The sequence below is a fragment of the Panthera leo genome, chromosome A1, assembly GCF_018350215.1.
Source record: "Panthera leo isolate Ple1 chromosome A1, P.leo_Ple1_pat1.1, whole genome shotgun sequence".
In the NCBI taxonomy this organism is placed as follows: domain Eukaryota; kingdom Metazoa; phylum Chordata; class Mammalia; order Carnivora; family Felidae; genus Panthera; species Panthera leo.
In genome coordinates this window covers 114,099,561-114,117,236 of record NC_056679.1, presented here as the reverse complement: position 1 = coordinate 114,117,236, position 17,676 = coordinate 114,099,561, and the positions used below count along the sequence as shown (strand labels likewise).

At 42.7% G+C, this 17,676-nt stretch overlaps 1 protein-coding gene across 8 annotated transcripts in view; it reads left to right on the top strand.

Moving 5' to 3' along the window:
- Positions 1-17,676, top strand: part of KLHL3 (kelch like family member 3) — a 280,869-nt gene that overhangs the window by 157,870 nt on the left and 105,323 nt on the right. For 2 of the 8 annotated variants that reach the window (XM_042936010.1, XM_042936006.1), the window contains exon 1: positions 5,031-5,068. The exons of 4 other annotated variants lie outside the window; for them this stretch is intronic. In XM_042936010.1, coding sequence (XP_042791944.1) covers positions 5,055-5,068 — 14 coding nt within the window. In that variant the 5' untranslated portion in view covers positions 5,031-5,054. Of the gene's footprint in view, positions 1-5,009; positions 5,069-10,420; positions 10,867-17,676 lie in introns of those variants that run through there. 2 more of the 8 variants (XM_042936071.1, XM_042936043.1) reach the window with 2 other exon arrangements.

Here is a 17,676-nt window from a genome sequence, read left to right as displayed (position 1 = left end):
TATTAGTATATAGAATGCAGTAGATTTTTGTGTATTGATTTTCTATTTTGCAACTTTACTAAATTTGTTTATTAGTTATAACAGAGGAAGGAACTCTTCCAAACTCACTTTATGAGGGCACAATTATCCTAATACTAAAACCAGACAAGGATGCCACAAGAATATTACAGGCCAATATCCCTGATTAACATAGATACAAAAATTCTTAACAAAATATTAGCAAACTGAATTAGTCAACAGTAGATTAAAAGGATCATACATTGTGATCAAGTGGGATTTATTCCAGGGTTGCAAGAATTGTTCAGCATCTGCAAATCAGTCACTGTGATATACCACATCAACAAAATGAAGGATAAAAATTATATGATTATCTCAGTAGAAGCAAAAAAAAATTTGCCAGAATTCATCATCCATTTATAACAAAAACTCTCCACAAATTATATATAGAAGAAGTGTACCTCAACATGATAAAGGCCATATATGACAAAACCACAGTCAACATCATACTCAATGGTGAACAGCTGAAATCTTTTACTCTAAGGTCAGGAACAAGACAAGGATGTCCACTTTCACCAGTTATATTCAACATAGTATTGGAACTCCTAGCCAGAGCAATTAGGCAAGGAAAAGAAATAAAAAGGATCTAAATTGGAAAGGAAAAGGTAAAACTTGTCACAATTTGCATGGTATGACAAGGTATTATATGTAGAAAACTCTACAAAGATCTCCATCAAGAACCTGTTTGAATTAATAAATACATTCAGTAAAGTTGTAGGGTACGAAGTCAGTCTACAAAAATCTGTTGTGTTTGTGTACATCTCACATTTAATACAGGGATAATAGTCCATTCTCACAGGTTTGTTATGATGATTATATGAGAAAGTTACCTGTAAAGCCTTGAGTACAGAGTCTCGTCCAGAGTAAATGGCCAGGGATGGAAGCACCTGTTAATTTCCAGGGAATGTTACCTTAAGTTAAAGGAGATGAGGGACATGAAGCGCATTGTAAGCTTTAAAGTGTGACACAAGTGCCATGTGTTATGAAATTCTTGAAACCACCCAGCACATGGGTGGGTTCTTTCACCCTCAGGGGAAGAATCCTGAGGGAGGCCAGGTATTACTTGGGATAAGGTGGGCTTCAAGTTCCTTTTCAGTTTCTACCTGATTTTGTGGGCTTCAAGTTCCTTTTCAGTTTCTACCTGATTTCCGGGGGCAGTCAGAGCACCTCTAGGGGAAATCTACCCCTCAGGTGGTCCAGAATCTAAGGGGAAATTCTGGTGATACAGGTGTGGGTGGGCCTTAATTTAGCTCTGATTTTGCTTAGTCCTTGGTGGCCAGTTGGTAGCAGGGATCATGGGAGATGTGGAAGTGGCTCCAGGGGAGGCCTGGGTCTGTGCTTCTGGCACAAGGTAGTTTGGCAGACTTTCTTCTTGACCTCAGAACCGAAGACTGTAGTTTGATAACATTGGCATAGGCAATGAAAATATCTAATGTTTACTGGTGCTTATTGCAGGCAGGGTTGTATGCTAAGTGCTTTATAGACTTTTATATTGAAATCTCACAGTCCTAGGAAGTAGGTACTATTATTATCTCCTTTTTGCAGATGAGAAAATTGAGACATAAAGTAATTTGCCAAGGGTCATGTTTCTGCTAAGTACGCTTGGATCCTGGTCTTTCTCATTCTGATGGTTTGAGCTCTTTTCTTTTGTTCTTAGTGGTCTTTACATTTAGCTATGCATTAGAATCTCCTATGAAGTTCATTGAAATTCCTGCTTCTTGGACCCCAATTCTGTAGGTGTGGGGTCGAGTCTGGCACTGTAGTGTTTTTGGTTTTTTCCCAGATTTATTTAGGTATAACTTACATAAAATAAAATGCACCCATTTTAAGTGTTTAGTTTGATGTAATGTAGTAGTTGTATACAATCATCTCAGTATTACCACAGTCAAGATACAGAACATTTCCATAACCCTAAAAAGTTTCGTTGTGCCTTTTGACCACCTGATTCGTACAGTTTTAACCAGCTAGGCCAATGGTTCTGACACACAGGTGGCGGACCACTGTACTGTGTTATGGTGTCTGCAGATGTGAGGAACTGAATGCCTAGAGAAGGAAGATAAAAGTGAAAAAAAGAAAAAAGATACTTGGAAAGAATGGTTGATTTTACTGTTTCCAGATAAGCTATGCTGTACTGGCTCCCTGTGGAGAGATGGAGTGTGGAGAAAAGAACTTTCTAGACCAAAAGCAGTTAAATAAAAACAGTTTCTTTTCCTAACATGGTTTCTTCCTGAGCCACATAAAGCTGAAGAATTCTGTACAAATTTGGTGTGGATGGCTGGACAGATTGCTTTGGATGGAGAGTTGGGGCCACTAGCTACAATTGGCGAGCTGTGGAGAAGCCTTGGGTGTGGGAAGGTGGGCCTAAGATACTGTTGCTGTGCAGTTCAAGGATGGGACCTCTTCCCCACCAGGCAGACACCAATTTGGTTCCATTTGATTTTCCTCTGCTGCAAGAATCCAATAGCATCTCTTCTTAATCTGAAGTTCAGTCAGGAAAATTAGCCTAAAGCAAATAGTTTCAGACTGTGGCCCAAAGAACATTTGGATAATAAAGTAGAAAATGTAAAATGTAGCTCTGAAATTAGAGAAGGTTAGGGTGGGAACTTTGTGCCAGGAATCTGGAGACCTTGATTCTTGACTCAGCTCTGTTCCTGATTTTGTTAGATGACCTTCTCTGAATGTTCTCTGTACCTCTGTGGATACAGTGAATGGTTAATAAAGTGTGCAGGTAGCAATAATATGGTTTCAGCACATACATTGTAGTGACATTGGTTAGCACAGCAAAAGTAGGTTGTGAAGGAAGTGCTGTAAAATTTTTATATTGACTGTGGAATGAAATCTGTATATACTCAGCTGTAAGTATTTCCTTTTCTGACCTTTTTCTTTTCTCTCTGGTTTATTAGATGTGACGTTTCCCCCCTTTCCTGTATGGGAAAATGGTCAATAAGGGTATAAAGGTGTAAAAGAAAGACTTATCTTATTCTTATGCTCCTTTTATGAATCACCCAGTTGTCTTCCTGGTGGATGTCTGCACTCTGGCACGGATTCTGGGATTCAGTTTCCTTGTTTGTGGTGTTCAGCTTCTCCTGGTCCCTGTGATTCACCTCGAGAGGAAATATCTGGAGCCGAGCCACAAGGCTGATTAGAGGAGGAAGGGACAGAGGGAGAAAGATATGAGGGGTGTTATTGTGAAAGGAAAAAGTGGTGATCTAGGGCTGTAGGATGTAAATAAAATAACCCAGACTGCATCTCGTTTGAGAAAGAGTGAGTTGGGGTAGTGGCCTCATCTAAGAGGACACTGAGGTGTCAGTGGGAGATAATCTTTGAGAATAACACCTTACCAGTTTCCATTCAGGGTCTGTAAAAGTTACTTCTAGTTTCTGTTACCTCAATGTGCTTCCCCTTCCCCTGTTCCACTGTTTCAAGGCTTTGTAGCAATGAAGAAATTCAACAGGTCGAAATTTTAACAGTCATAGAATAAACAGTCATCTCTCCTGCTTTCACATACATTATGTTACCTCCCTGAAGACCTCTACAAAATATTAAGAGTCTAGTAAAAATTTCTTCTTAAACAGTCTTACAGATGAACAAACAAAATGGAACATTTAAGGCATTTTTTGAATCGTGTGATTTTAGAGCTGAAAGGGACCCTGGACTGATCCTGTGTTATAGAGGAGGAGGATCTGAGGTTCAAAGTGGGAAGAAGACTTGGCTGAAAGTCGCTCAGCTAGCTAGTGGTAGCATAGATCCTGAAAAGCCTAGGTTTGACCTGGATGGTTTGCCAATAGAGATGCTCATGTATGCTTTAGAACAGAGATGCTCAAGTATGATTTTTCTGAGGCATTAAGGAAGCTTCTGAACCCATTTCTGTGGCTAACCAATCAGTAGTGGCAGTTTGCCTCAATTTCCATTAAGCCTCTTGGCTGTGGCTAGGAGACACAGACTGCCCTTCTGCCTTCCCAAGATGATGTTTTAGAGTTAAGAAAGTCTAAATTGAAGCTCAGCAGCTGGAGATTACAGGGTACAGGCGATCTTTGGCTGGAGATGGGGGTTCAGTGAGACTGACTAGTTGGAGCCACAGTTTCATTTAAATTTCAGTGCTTTGGGCAGATACTTCAGTGTTGTGCAATGAAATTTGTGGTCATTCAGTACCCTGTAGGGAAATCAACATGTGCAGTGTTCATTTTGATGGCTTCACTGCAGTCATCTTTGGCCCCTGGAGGCAAAATAGGGTTGGTTTCCATTTCACCTATGTCTACTGTTCCCTTTATAAAATTTCTCTCCACATTCTCAGAGCTATCAGACTCTTTCCCCCCTAATTTCTCTCCATCTGTCCGACTGTCAGAACTACTGTAGATTTTGTGAGGAGGAATCAGAACGTGAGCTGTGACCTATAAGCTGATTTCCCCAGGTGGATATACTCCACTGCAAGCCACAGAGGGGCCTCCTCATTCCAGCAATCCGGCCGGGCTGACGGACTTGTAGCCTATGGGGGCAGGGGTGGGGTTGGAGGGCGGGGGCCAGTGTTTCTTGGGCTGGTGAGGAACTGCCTGAACCTTTGCAGCGTAGGCACAGGAGATGGGAGCCCCCGGGGTGAGCTAGTCTCCAGAGCTGGGGATGCCTAGGCAGATGTGGAGGCAGCTGGAAAGGTGGCACCGCACTTGGGCCGCTGGAGCTGCGCTGTTCCTAGGAGACGGAGGAGCAGCAGCGAGCCTGCGGGGGAGGGGGAGCAAATGGGTTGCTGCGTTTAGCAGCTGAAAGGGCTGCAGGGAGCTCTGGGTAAGACATTTTCTGCTGCTGCCGCTTCTGCGGTAGAAGCTGCTGGGAGTAAGTCAGAGGAAGGAGGATCGAGAGGGAGGAGGCTTCATTTGCAGCCATGCTGAATCACTGTTGCTGATCAGATCTCCTGTTGGTTGGCTGGGAGAACCGAGAACAGAGCTACGATCTCCGGGTGCATGCACAGTTCAGCGGCTACCACCCCCGCTGGGCCTCGCACAATGGAGGGTGAAAGGTACGTATGTATTAAATGTGTGTGTGTGTGTGTGTGTGTGTGTGTGTGTGTGTGTGTGTGTGTGTGTATACACGTATGCTTGTGGTGCAGCTACTAGCTTTTGTATCTGCATTGGCTAGGCTGGGTCGGAAGACCTCCCTGCCGATGGATCCGGGCAGACAGCAGAGTCAGAGCAGGGAAGCCCCCTTTTCCAGAGATCTGGCTTCCGCAAAGGCAGGTCTGGGTTTGCTGGGCAGTGGAGCACCCTGAAAGAAGGGACTTCCTGGTGGTGTTCGGGTATAGTTTCAGCATGGGCTGAATCAGGATTGTCTTTCTCAGGCTCTTTCAAGGAGGCGTTTCCCTTTCTTGACTACTTTCCAGGGGTGGTTTTTCTTTGGTGGGGGGTTTCTGATGTCACAGCGGGCTGGCCTGGCATGGGGTGCTTACATTTTCACACTGAAGTGCTCAAATCTTTAGCTAGCATACCACGCTCCTGTCTATTCTAAAAAGGTGTGTGTGTGTGTGTGTGTGTGTGTGTATGTGTGCGCGTGTGTGCCTATATGCACACACAAGTTCAAATAAGAAGGAGAGAAACCCTTCAGATGATACTTGGTCTGAACTGATGTTCATTTTCATTGAAAAGTTTTTGAATGATACTGGAAGGTATGTGCTTTAGAGGAACTCTTGCTCTGTCCATCAGGGGTTCCTTATGAAATAGGAATAAACAGAAGGGAATTTAAGTACCTCTGTTGAGCTGGATGTAACTAGTGAGAGTTTATTTTCTGGCAGGCACGTGCATATATGCATTTTAAACTATTATCTGAGGATCTGATTCTTTTATTTCAGAGGTACTCTATGCAGTGCGGGGGTGGGTCATTCTTCTGTGCTAAAACGTCTCCTCCTGTTGTGTCAGCTTTTTGGTTCTGTGGGTCTGCGGCTGGTAGAGAACAAGGCTTGCCATTTTTCCTGAGATGAGGAGACAGCATGGAGCATTAGGCAGGGAGGGGTGAGGTGTGGCAGTGCACCATTGCGGGGGTGGGGGGAGTGCTGCTTTGAGTTGCAGGTTTGATGCAGATGATAACTGGCTGGTTGAATGGTAACAGGTTCATCTAACTCAGCACTGGTTTGTACCTCAATAAACACTTTCTTTTGCACGTATTGTCTCCACTGGTGCATCTCATGGGGCAGAATGATGCCATTAAACATCTCTAGACCCTGTTAAAATTGGCATGATTGTTGGGTGTCTTCCTGTCTGAAGAGGCCCCAGGGACTGCATTTCTCCATGTGACTCCCGCAGGAAGAGTCTGGGACTTTTTAGTCTGAGTGTGCTGCTGATGCAGCTTCTCCCTCAGCGGTTTTTGCAACAGGGGCTTAGTGTTGGACTCTGTGTGGCCTGCTGGGCAACAGAGCATCCGGAGGCCTGTTTCCTAGGCTGGGAGCAGAGGTGGGTAGTGTCCTCACCTTCTGTTGGTGTGATAGTTAGTAGAAGGGCAGGGGCGAGGTGAATCGTGGTTTAGAGGTTCTGGATCAGGCTCATTTGCTTGACTGGTGGTGTGTGGGGGCTGAAGGGTCCTTGTGAGACTAGCAGTAGCTGATCAGGGTACTGCTTCCTGAGCATTTTTGGGCATCTTCTGTTTTCAGAAATGTAATGAGTCTTTGCCCTCTAGGAGATCTCTTGTTCTTCGATGCTCTGGTGCCTCTCTGCTGGGAAGGCTGATGTCCTGGGCTTTATAACACCTGCTTTTTGCACATGTTCTTTTGTCTTTCCCCTACTGGAGGCAGAGAGTAGTCAAGAAATACAAATTGAGCAGCTTCCAAGGTTCACCATGTCACCCAGCTCACTACTGTTTGTTTCCACTTCATGTCCAGCTCACCATGTCAGGCATTCAAGTCCCCTGAAATCTGGCTCAGTCTGCATTTGCTCTGCTTACCCATACCCCCACCAAGCAATCTTTTGGTCTGTTTTGTAACCATACATCCTGTATACTGCTCCATCCAGCCCCACATCCTTAGCTCCTGGTGTTCCTTTTGCCTGGAATGCCTTTTCCCATCTTCTTTTCCTAAAGTTATCCCTCTAACAAGGCTGTTTTAAATTCCTATTTTGTGTTGGAAACCTCAGCTTTTCTAGTCCCGGGTGATGTTCTTCTGAATTCCAGTACCTCAGGTTTGTGTCCATAGTTGGATACAGAATAATAGGCCCACCCACCAGATCTTTTTGTGCTTTTGTTTCATGTGTCTTACAAGCCCCCAGACTCAGAGACATGTCTTCAGGGGGTAAGGATGGTGCCACTCTGAACACTCCTCACTCATCGCTGTGTGGCTGCATGCATAGTAGGTGCTGCCTAATTGTTTGGTGATGAACTGATAACTTTTGTGGGAAGCAGTGATAACTAAGAGGAAACTTGGTGAGAGAAGAGATTGAAACCTTTGGCCAATAGGTTCATCTTTGGCTATCAGCCTTATTATCTCAGCACGGGTCATTGACCCTATGGAATGCTTTTGTAGGCCGAGAACAGGGGAAGTAGCCTGGTTTTACAAGTTCCCTGGGAAAACCAGGGTTGGAGAAGCTGAGTGACTAGCCTAGGATCACATGTCAAACCTCCAGCAACTGGAGGAATCCTGAATGTGTGCTTGTTCCGCACTTAACCTGCTGAAGCTTAATTGGCTGTTTTTAAGCATTAAGATTTTTTCAGCCAAGAGATTTCTACTGAACAATTTTCTTTCTTTGCCATGAGGGTATGAAAATAACTTCTCCCTTAAAAGGCTATTAATTGAAAGCCTGGGATTTAGAGTAACACAGGCCTTGCAGTGAATCTCCTTTATGAACTGTGTGACCTTGAGTGTGTCACATTTAGTCATAGATAATTTTTCTTTTTGGTATAAAGGGAGTAATAACAGTATCTGTACCTCATAGAGTTTTTGTGAGGATCAAATGAGGTAATATATATATAAAGCATCTAGTAAAATGTGTGTGGCACAGAGTAGGTACTAGGTAAATAGTCGTTGTTTTATCTTTGGTGTTCATCTATTGCCCTGGTGTACCCCATGACTCGTGCTGGGATACTAACCAAAGCTTGTTTTAAGGACTTTCTATGTTTATCATCTAAAGCAGCCTATGTGGGACTTTTCCCATGAGAAAACTGGGGAGAGCTTATCAGGATCCTTCTCTTGCTTCTACCTGAACCATCCATCTCCTCATAGTGAGATACCACACGGGGCTTGGCATTTCCTCTGCTAGTTTTCACCAACACCTACCTTAATCCTCCTTTTTATAGACTTCCTGTGGCATCTAGATGCCTTTAGTGGTTTGGAACTATGAACCAGATACACTTGTGTTCAGTCAAAATCTCAAGAAGAACATATGAGTTTGCACACACCTTTGCTGTATCCCCCAAGCTCTCCAGCTCCCTAAGGGACCTGCTGATGCTGAGATTCCCATCTCCCTTTGTGAAGAACCACTGTTTCTTGATCAGTCACAGGAAGATGACTCTGCATTCTGTTTTATGAAGGGAAAGGGTCTCTGGCTTTCAACTACTACAGTGATAAATTGTGTGTATGTATGGGTATGTGTGCTTGTAGAGCAGATAGACATTGAAAATGGCAGTTGCTCTTGCTCTTAGGATTTTATTTCAGTTCTGGAAATCAGTCTTGTGGGCCGATCAGCCTTATTATACTCTGGAAACGTATGTGTTGGTGATGGTTGCACAACAACATGAATGTATTTAATGTCACTGACTGTATCCTTAAAAGTGGTTAAAATGGACAATTTCATGTTATGTATATTGCTACAGTTTAAAAAAATTTTTTCCAGGGATGTCTGGCTGGCTCAGTTGATAAAGTATGTAATTCTTGATCTCAGGGTTGTGAGTTCGAGCCCTACGTTGGATGTAGAGATTACTTAAAAATAAAATCTTCAAAAAAATTTTTTTTCCAGGCTCAGTGTCTGATATATCTGCAAGATTTGCAGAGAACAACTTTCGGAAGAGGCATAATACAAAGGGGAAACCAGTTGTCCATTTTTCCTAAAATTGTGGTTTTCTTCATCAGAAGCACTGGTGTGTACCTGCTTGAGAGGGGCACCATGCACCCAGCACTCTGCCATGAATTTGTGGGAGCAGTTCACAGGAGAACGGCTCATCCTTATGAAAGAGAGCCTGCTCCTTCTCAGGGAACTTCAGAACCAGAAGAGATTTTTTTCACCCTTGATCCACGAACAGATCATATTTTTTGAGAAGACATGACTTAGCTGATAATTCTTTAAATGCTGAGACTGGCATTGCCAGGTAAGATACTAGCAAGACACCCCCCCCCCCCCCAGAGAAGAGGCAAGTATTGAATACCCTTGTCTTTTCTCTCTTCCCACAGCATTCCTTGAGTCCTCTCCCACTACTAGTAGTCATGGATAGAAACTTGTAGAAAATTTTGGGCATCACTGCTGCCTGAAGCAGATGTGCATTTCAACCATGATAATTGAAACCAAATTTTCCATTTTGGAAATATTTGTTGGTGAAGTAAGGTTTTTAACTGTAAAAAACAAAGTCACTGAAGCCACTTGATTTCCCCATACCCAGATTTGGGTTTTCAGGACTTTGCTTGTTAGGTTTTAGAATGTTCAGACACATGTAGACAGGAACATTTTTGGGGATAGTTTTCTAAAGCAAGTGCTTTATTTGATGAAATTTGCCATTGTAGAAGTGACCTAATTCTCTTCAATTGCTGGATGAACCCTAAAACTAGGTTAGCCTGAAAAGAATATTAATAAACCATAATAAAAAATAACTTGAACATGCTTTATTCTTAGTTTTTTTCCTATTAAATAAGTTCAGTTGTTCTTAAGCTGGAAATTCTGTAACTTTTTAAAATCATTTATAAGGATTTTCAAACTTCCAGCACAACTTTCCTGGACTTTTCTTTTTAACTTAGCAAAGTCTGTTGAAGCTTTTATCAAGACTCTACACTTGGAAGAGCTCTGCTCTTCTGTTCAACCCAAATAGAAGCTTGGCTCTCGAAATGCCACATAACAAGGGTTGTGTTTTCTTTTAGCCTCCCTCTCTCCTTGTGTCATTCTGTCTATCTGAACACAAGTGCTTCTCTTGTGTTTTACATTTTTTCACAGCCCACTTAAAAGATTCCCCTGCCCCTCCCCCACTCCAGGTTATGAAGAAAACTGTGAGCTGGGCTCTTAGGACTGTGATTAGCAACATACTTGTTCTTGAGCTTGTTGACCAAGGAGCACATCATAGGAATGGCAGAGCTGCTCCCCAGCTTTGACCAATCACAATGGACTTATGTGAAGTCACTACAGTTAATAATAATATCAACTGTAATATACGCTGAAGTTTCCCCACAGTCAGCGGAGTAAAGTAGTGCAATGTCACAGGTCCTAGAGGGTTCAGTCTTTTTCATTTGGCCTGGTTTGGCTGTACAGTGAAGAGCCTCAAGGAGTGAGACAGAAGGATTGAGCTCCCTTGGCCCAGTAGGCTGTGGACATTGTCCCAAGTCATTGAATATTGCTATTAAGAACATAGGCCAGATCAGATCAGATAGACCTGGGTTTGAGTGTCAATTCTCCATTCAGTAGTTACCTGGGACTTCCAGACGAGTTTTATCTCAGTGCTTCTGGGGATAATAGGGAGGTTCTGAAGATAAAATGAGATCATGGAGGCAAAGTGCTTTAACGTACTATCAGCTTTCGGTAAATGCTGTTATTAACTCTTAGCCAGGAGCTATAGCTTACTGATGAACATCTTCCATGTGTGCATGTGGGCCTTGCAAGGGCTCAGCCTAATGCCGTGAACTCAGGTGGCACCACTGAAAAGGTATGAAGAATATGGGGCTTTGTGGTAGCCTGTGTGTGGGTGGTGTTTCTTGATGACAGGACTGTACCATCTAGTCCTGGATCCTGCTGCCCAGCCATCTTCAAGTGACAGGTCCTCTGTTAACCCAAAAGTAGAAACTTGAATTTGGTCATTTTGACCTTGAACTTCAGGATTGGGATACACGCTATCTCTGTAGTTTGCTCAGAGTCCTGTAGGTAGAGAAACCCTATTCTGTCACTGTCCCACTGCTGCCCACACTTGGAGAAGCACAGTCATGCTGATGAACTCATGAGAACCCAAAGTACAACAATCAGAAAGGCACTTTATTAATTTTCAGTGAAGAGTGCTCTGGATGTTCCTGAAGACCTGTTACCACATTCTTGATTCCTGAAGGAGGATCATGGGGGAGGCCACAATTACCAAAGGCTGCATGGTGAGCTAGGGACTGAGTTATGGCATTCAAATATTTATAGGTTTCAAGCTTTACCACAAGGATCTGGCCTGAAGCTGAACCAGGTCAGACCATGATGATTAAGTTATCTCTTTCCTAGATAGTGTGCCCTGAGCTGGACAAGGGGCTGTCTCTGTCTGATTCTTGTTTTCCAGTTTCCCTTTCTAAACGACACTTGCTTTGTTGAGGGATTTTAGCATATTCATCGTAGTCTTACTCTGTCTCAGAGTTGTTTTGCCTTCCTGAGGTGACTTTGCTTCTCTTTATTCTCTGTCATCTGTAGCTTGAACATGATGTGCTTGGGCTCTTTGTATGTGGCCCACCATTAGCCCACTCTCCCTGAACTTTATTTGCATCTCTTGAAGGCTTTTAGAGGGGATGGCAGTTCCTAAGCCTCAGCAGCATTTCTTGGTTTTCCTTTCTTCTCCTCCACACTCTCTCATACCCTGGGTGCCCTGGAGCTCCTAACTTGGCAGATCCCCCAAACACTTCTGCATAGTCAGCCTGCTCTGAGGCTTTTCCGTCTCCTACCCTGCCCACGTGCTTTCTCTAGAAGTGTTCTCCTTTCCATTCCTTGCATGAAGTTTCCTCAGCAATGGAAAGAGCCTAAGAACTGACACACTAAGTAACATCCCCTCTTGCTTCCTTCCCTCTTCTCTAGTTGATGATGCCTTTCTCTCTCCCTGCATCCTCTTTATTCTGTATGACCAACACAGAGGACTAGACTGGCTAAGAAAGAACCCTCCCTTCTTAGGGAGTACAAGGAGGGGGAGTTGAGACACACAAAGCCATAATTATTTTAATGAGGAGAAGTGAGGAAAGATGGAATAGTTGCTAGTTACACCTTATTTACTTACCTATCTAATCATTTACTCACTGATTATTTATTGAGCACCTGCCATGTACCAGAAGTCCAGAATGCAGAGGGAAATTAGATAGCATCCTGGTTCTCAGGGAGCTTAAAGTCTAAGGTTGGCAGCAATGTGCTGGAGCCAGCACTTACCCATTTGAAAGAGCTGCTTGTTAAATTGTCAGGAATATTGTGAGTCATTCTATTAAATATGCTCTTTGCTAAAAATAAATTATATAACTTAATAATAAATTATAGACAAGAATAATGAATACCCCCAAATCAATGATTTTACTGTGGTCTATGCCTTTTAGATTATGACTCTTGTGTCTTTATAATGGAAATACTGTGTAGGGGTATAATGGTGTGCTGCTGCACATCTTTTTCCAATTCCACATGCTCAGTGACAACATGTTGGTAGCTTGAAATCTGACATGGTGGGAGTATTTACACCATGGAAATTGGCAAATGTTACAAATCAGGGCTCTCTCCCTCGCAACCAACTGTTAAACATTTAACAGCACTCCCCCCCACTGTGGGGGAGACAGAAAAGTAAGAGGTAATTACAATTTATATGGAAGGAAGCACAGAGTACTGTGGGAACACAGAAGAAGGGAAGTTAATCTCGTGGGTAGTGGAAGATGCTAGGGAAGACTTCCAGCATGAAGGCTTGAAGGGCTGGTAGAAATGAGTGGGGTGGGGCAAAAGAGCCTGGTGTATTTAGGTGCAAGTATTTCAGTACTGTAGTAGCAAGAAGTCTTCAGGGCAATGATGGGGTTATAAAGGGCCAGGAGAGGTCTCTGAGATTTATTCTGGACGCAGTGAGGAACCAGTGAGAGGTTTCACATAGAACATCCTTTGCTCTTACTAATATTCTCTAAATGTCACTCTGGAGTCAGGGAGGAGGATATGGTTGTATACAAGGCAGGAAGGGGATTATGACTGTGAGAAGGGAATGGAGTGGAGAGAGATTAAAGGAGCACTTGGGGTTGTATGGGAGGGGGGTGAAAATGGGAAGAGCATATCAAGGATGACATCCCACTTTCTGCTTTGGATAGGTGAGTGGGCGGTTGGTTTTGCCTCTGAGATAGAGGATACAGAAAGAACAGTAGGCTTGAGGAAGAGTAGGGAGGGTGGAGGGCATCAGTATTGCATAGGCTGAGTATGAGTTACTGTGCAAAATGTGAGGGAGTCAAAATAGACTTTGGGTATGTAGAATTTAGAGGACAAGGGAGGGCAGGAGAAATGGCTGTGGGAGGTGGTGTGCTGAGAGGGCTTGTTATTTAAAACTTCTCTATTTTTATTTAGAACTTCTGTAACATTTTGTGTGTATTGATTTATATTTTAACTCTGAAAACCTATCCCACATTCACTTTTTTAAGTTATTAGGCTGGGGGAAAAAAAGGGGTGGGGAGAGAGCTCTTGCGTGGCTCAGTCAGTTAAGCATCTGACTCTTGGTTTTAGCTCAGATCATGATCTTATGGTTCTTGAGTTCAAGCCCCACATCAGGCTCTGCACTGACAGTGTGGAGCCTGCTTGGGATTCTAATAAATAAATAAAAAAACTTAAAAAAATAAATGGTTAGGCTTTGAGTCATTGGTTGAGGCAGACTCTTCCACTCTGCTCTACTGTTTATCAGTTTGTAGGGACAAGTGAAGGGTTTTCAGGTCAGAGTTCATTGATGACAAACATGGGATGGGGGCCTGCTGTGGGTGTGGCCCTATGCTGGGCAGGCTAAGCCATGTAAAGACCCATGTTCCTTGTCCACCAGGTATGTTGCATCTAGTAGGAGAGGAGTGGGTTGTTAGATAGGTACCATGAAAACATAATCAAATCTATATGCCAGTTCAGTTATAGGACAGAAATATTTGAGGAATTTAGGAAGACAGAGATCACTTAGGACTGAAGTATACAGAGGACTTCATAGAAGAGGCAACCTTAATTGGTCCTGAAAGAACAGGTATTTAGATTGTGATAGAAGAAAAGGAAGGCAGAATCTGTCTATAGTGAATAATTTCATCTGCTCAGTAGAAAACAGGTTCTCAGTAAATATTTGAGGAAGAGATAGGGCTGGGATTTAGATTCAGTCCAGGTCAAGGAGGACCTTGAATACTAAGCAAGGTACCATGACTTTATCCTATAGTCTGGTAATGTTTCAGGTTTTTAGCTCTATAGTTCTTTGAAAGAAAATTCTACATGGACACACAATACACAGAATAAATGGAAGCAGGTGGCTCTGACTGAGCCTCTAGCCTACAGTCCTCATGACCCCTGAAGAAATCTGTGGGCAGTGAGAATCTGAAAGATGTGATCAGAATGACCTTTTAGGGATTAATGCTGCAATAGTGTGCAGGAAGTACTTGGAGGGAGGGCATCCAGAATGGGGGATAGCCACTGTAGTAGGAGACATGGGAGAGGCCACTGTCACAGGCTAGCCCAAGGGAAAAGAGAATGGGAGAACCCAGGAAGGAAGGGACAGCTATGTTCATCCTTCTTAGGGTTATGAGTCTTGACTGTCTCATATGTGTGACTTTTTTTTTTCAAGTTTGTTTCTTTTGAGAGTGAGGGAGAGGTGGGGAGAGGGGTAGAGAAAGGGAGAGACAGAATCTTAAGCAGGCTCCATGCTGTTGGGAAGGAGCCGGAAGTGGGGTTCGAATTCACAAACCATGAGATCATGACCTGAACTAAGATCAAGAGTCAGAGATTTAACCAACTGAACCACTCAGGCACCCCTCATATGTATGACTTCTTAAATGGCATCAGTGAGAATGTGAATTAAGTCTGAGCCATCTTGCAATACTCTCTTTCTCTGGGCTATTTATTGAAGGGGTTGTTGGCCTTTCAACAGCAGCAACATGGAATTACTCACTTCCCTGTGTTCACCATGGCAGCAGTGGTGGTTCATGGAGGTATGTTTACTACTAACAGGACAGTGTGTAAGATTTATTTAATTTTAAGCCAGATTTGTAGTGACTTGTCTTATTTGACAAAGTTGACTTGTCTTATTCTGCTGCAGCTTAAGTGGAAAATGGCTTTGATGACTATTTCTGTCTAATTCTATAGGAAACAGCAAAGATTCTGCCTGGCCAGTACTTTCTCACCATGTCTACTGTTGTTGATATATTTAAATCTTAGATATGGCTCAACTTGAATGTTATTGAAACTCTGAGCATCTCAGCACAAATGAATGCTCCTTTGTTAAGTAGCCAGAGGTTGAGGTCTGGTGGAAGGGGCATATATAAATTAATATCAACTATGGAGGGAATTTGGTAGGCTTTATGCCTCTTGCCATATCGTGAAACCTGGAAGTCTCACTTACCTCATTTGGACTGGCTGGAAGTTCTTGAAACCTGGTATGGTTTTAATAGAGACTGAAACTTTTTTAAAATATAATTTATTGTCAAATTGGTTTCCATACAGCACCCAGTGCTCATCCCAACAAGTGCACTCCTCAATGCCCATCACCCACTTCCCCCTCTCCCCCACCCCCCTTCAACCCTCAGTTTGTTCTCAGTATTTAAGAGTCAATAGAGGCTTATACAGAGAAAGACAGATACCATATGTTTTCACTCTTATGTGGATCCTGGGAAACTTAACAGAAACCCATGGGGGAGGGGAAGGAAAAAAAAAAAGAGGTTAGAGTGGGAGAGAGCCAAAGCATAAGAGACTCTTAAAAACTGAGAACAAACTGAGGGTTGATGGGGGGTGGGAGGGTGGGGAGGGTGGGTGATGGGTATTGAGGAGGGCACCTTTTGGAATGAGCACTGGGTGTTGTATGGAAACCAATTTGACAATAAACTTCATATATTGAAAAAAAAAGAGTCAATAGAGGCTGAAACTTAAGGGATGGTCAAGTTTGGAGCCATTCTTTGCTCTTGGAGAAATCAAACAGTTTGTGCTTAGAGTAAGGGCATTTGCTAATAAAAACTTCAGGAGAAAACATTTTGTGATTGAATCTGCCTAGAGAAACGTGCGTGTGTGTGTGTGTGTGTGTGTCTAATTTTGGCTGGGTCTGGGTAGAGTGAAAAGTATGATTTTATAGACACTGAACATGGACATGAGAGTGGGAATATACCTCTGTGTGGTCTGTGTTTCACAGGTGGGGAGGGGGATCCACCAGCCGTGTCTATCATAAAGAACTGAGCACATTGGGGCCTTTAGAGAGTGGGAGTGGGCTGTGTATAGGGACTAACTAATTAAGACTTGGTATGTATGGAGGGAGAAAGATTTGGGGGAGGGAATGGGGATATTTAGTATCTCTGCCTGAGCCATGTGACCCTAGGTTGAGATGTGTGTTTGCACGCTTGTATATATGTATATTCTATCCTGCTGGAGGGTGTGGACTCTGGTGAAAATAGCTTGGGTTGATTCAAGTCAGGGACACCTGAACTCAGCTTCCATCTTTATAACTTATTATCTCTGTGATCTTGTACAAGATTCTTAACTTCGCTGAGCACTCACCTTCTCTCTTTCCTCACTTTCCTGTTCCTTGGAAGGTCACTGAGTTGCCACGAAGCTTGTACCTTCCAGAAAGCAGAGATCTAGACTCTACTTCAGAGTTCCCATGTCATCACAGAGCTGCAGAGCAGGGGAAGAAAGAGACCTTAGGATCTGTCTGATGTCAAGCCTTGCCCCTGTATCAAGGGTGGGAAGGGCTCCAGATATAGTGGGAAGACCAGATGTCCTTTCCCTAACCAGCCCGGTGGGCATCACCAAGTCACTTCTTTCAGGGAGGCTTTGGTATGAATTGCATTTTGTTGAGCTTTAATCCTTTGAATAGATAATCTATGTTTGAGACCTTTTGGTAAACACAACATTGTATTAACAGGACTGATTCATTGGACCATTTTGACACACTGGAAAGTGCAAAAGCAACACAACAAGGAAGAGCAAGCCTTCCTGCCCATTAGTCACACTGGAGATTATTGTCACTGCTTCTAAAATGGCTGTGTTTATTCTACATCTCCATATATGTGAAATGGAACTGAATCTGTCTGTCCACTGGGCTTTTAGGAGCTCTAATCTTATTAGTTCCCTGTCAGAACCCTTCAGTGGTTCTCTGGTCAATATCATATTATATATTTTTTCCCTTGGCTTTTAAGGCTCTTTATAGTTTGAAGATAGCATTTATGGTGAATATTTATGCAGTCTTTTTTACAGTTTCTAGATTTATCCCAGAAATGCAGATATGGTTTAATTTTAGAAAATATATTAGTATCATTTACCACATTAAAAGGTTAAAGGGAAAAATCCATGTGATCACTTCATTAGATTCACAAAAATATTTGATAAATTCAGTATAGTTTTATGATTAAAAAGCAATAAAATGCAAGGGAATTTTCTCAATTTGATTAAGGTTATCTATAAAAATTTTACAACAAACATACACAATAGAGAAACATTAAAAACATCATCTTTAAAATCAGAAAGACAACGAGAATATTTGTTAGCACATTTTCTTTTTTTTTTTTTCAGGGGCCAAAGGCCCTTTTTTTTTTTTTTTTTTTTT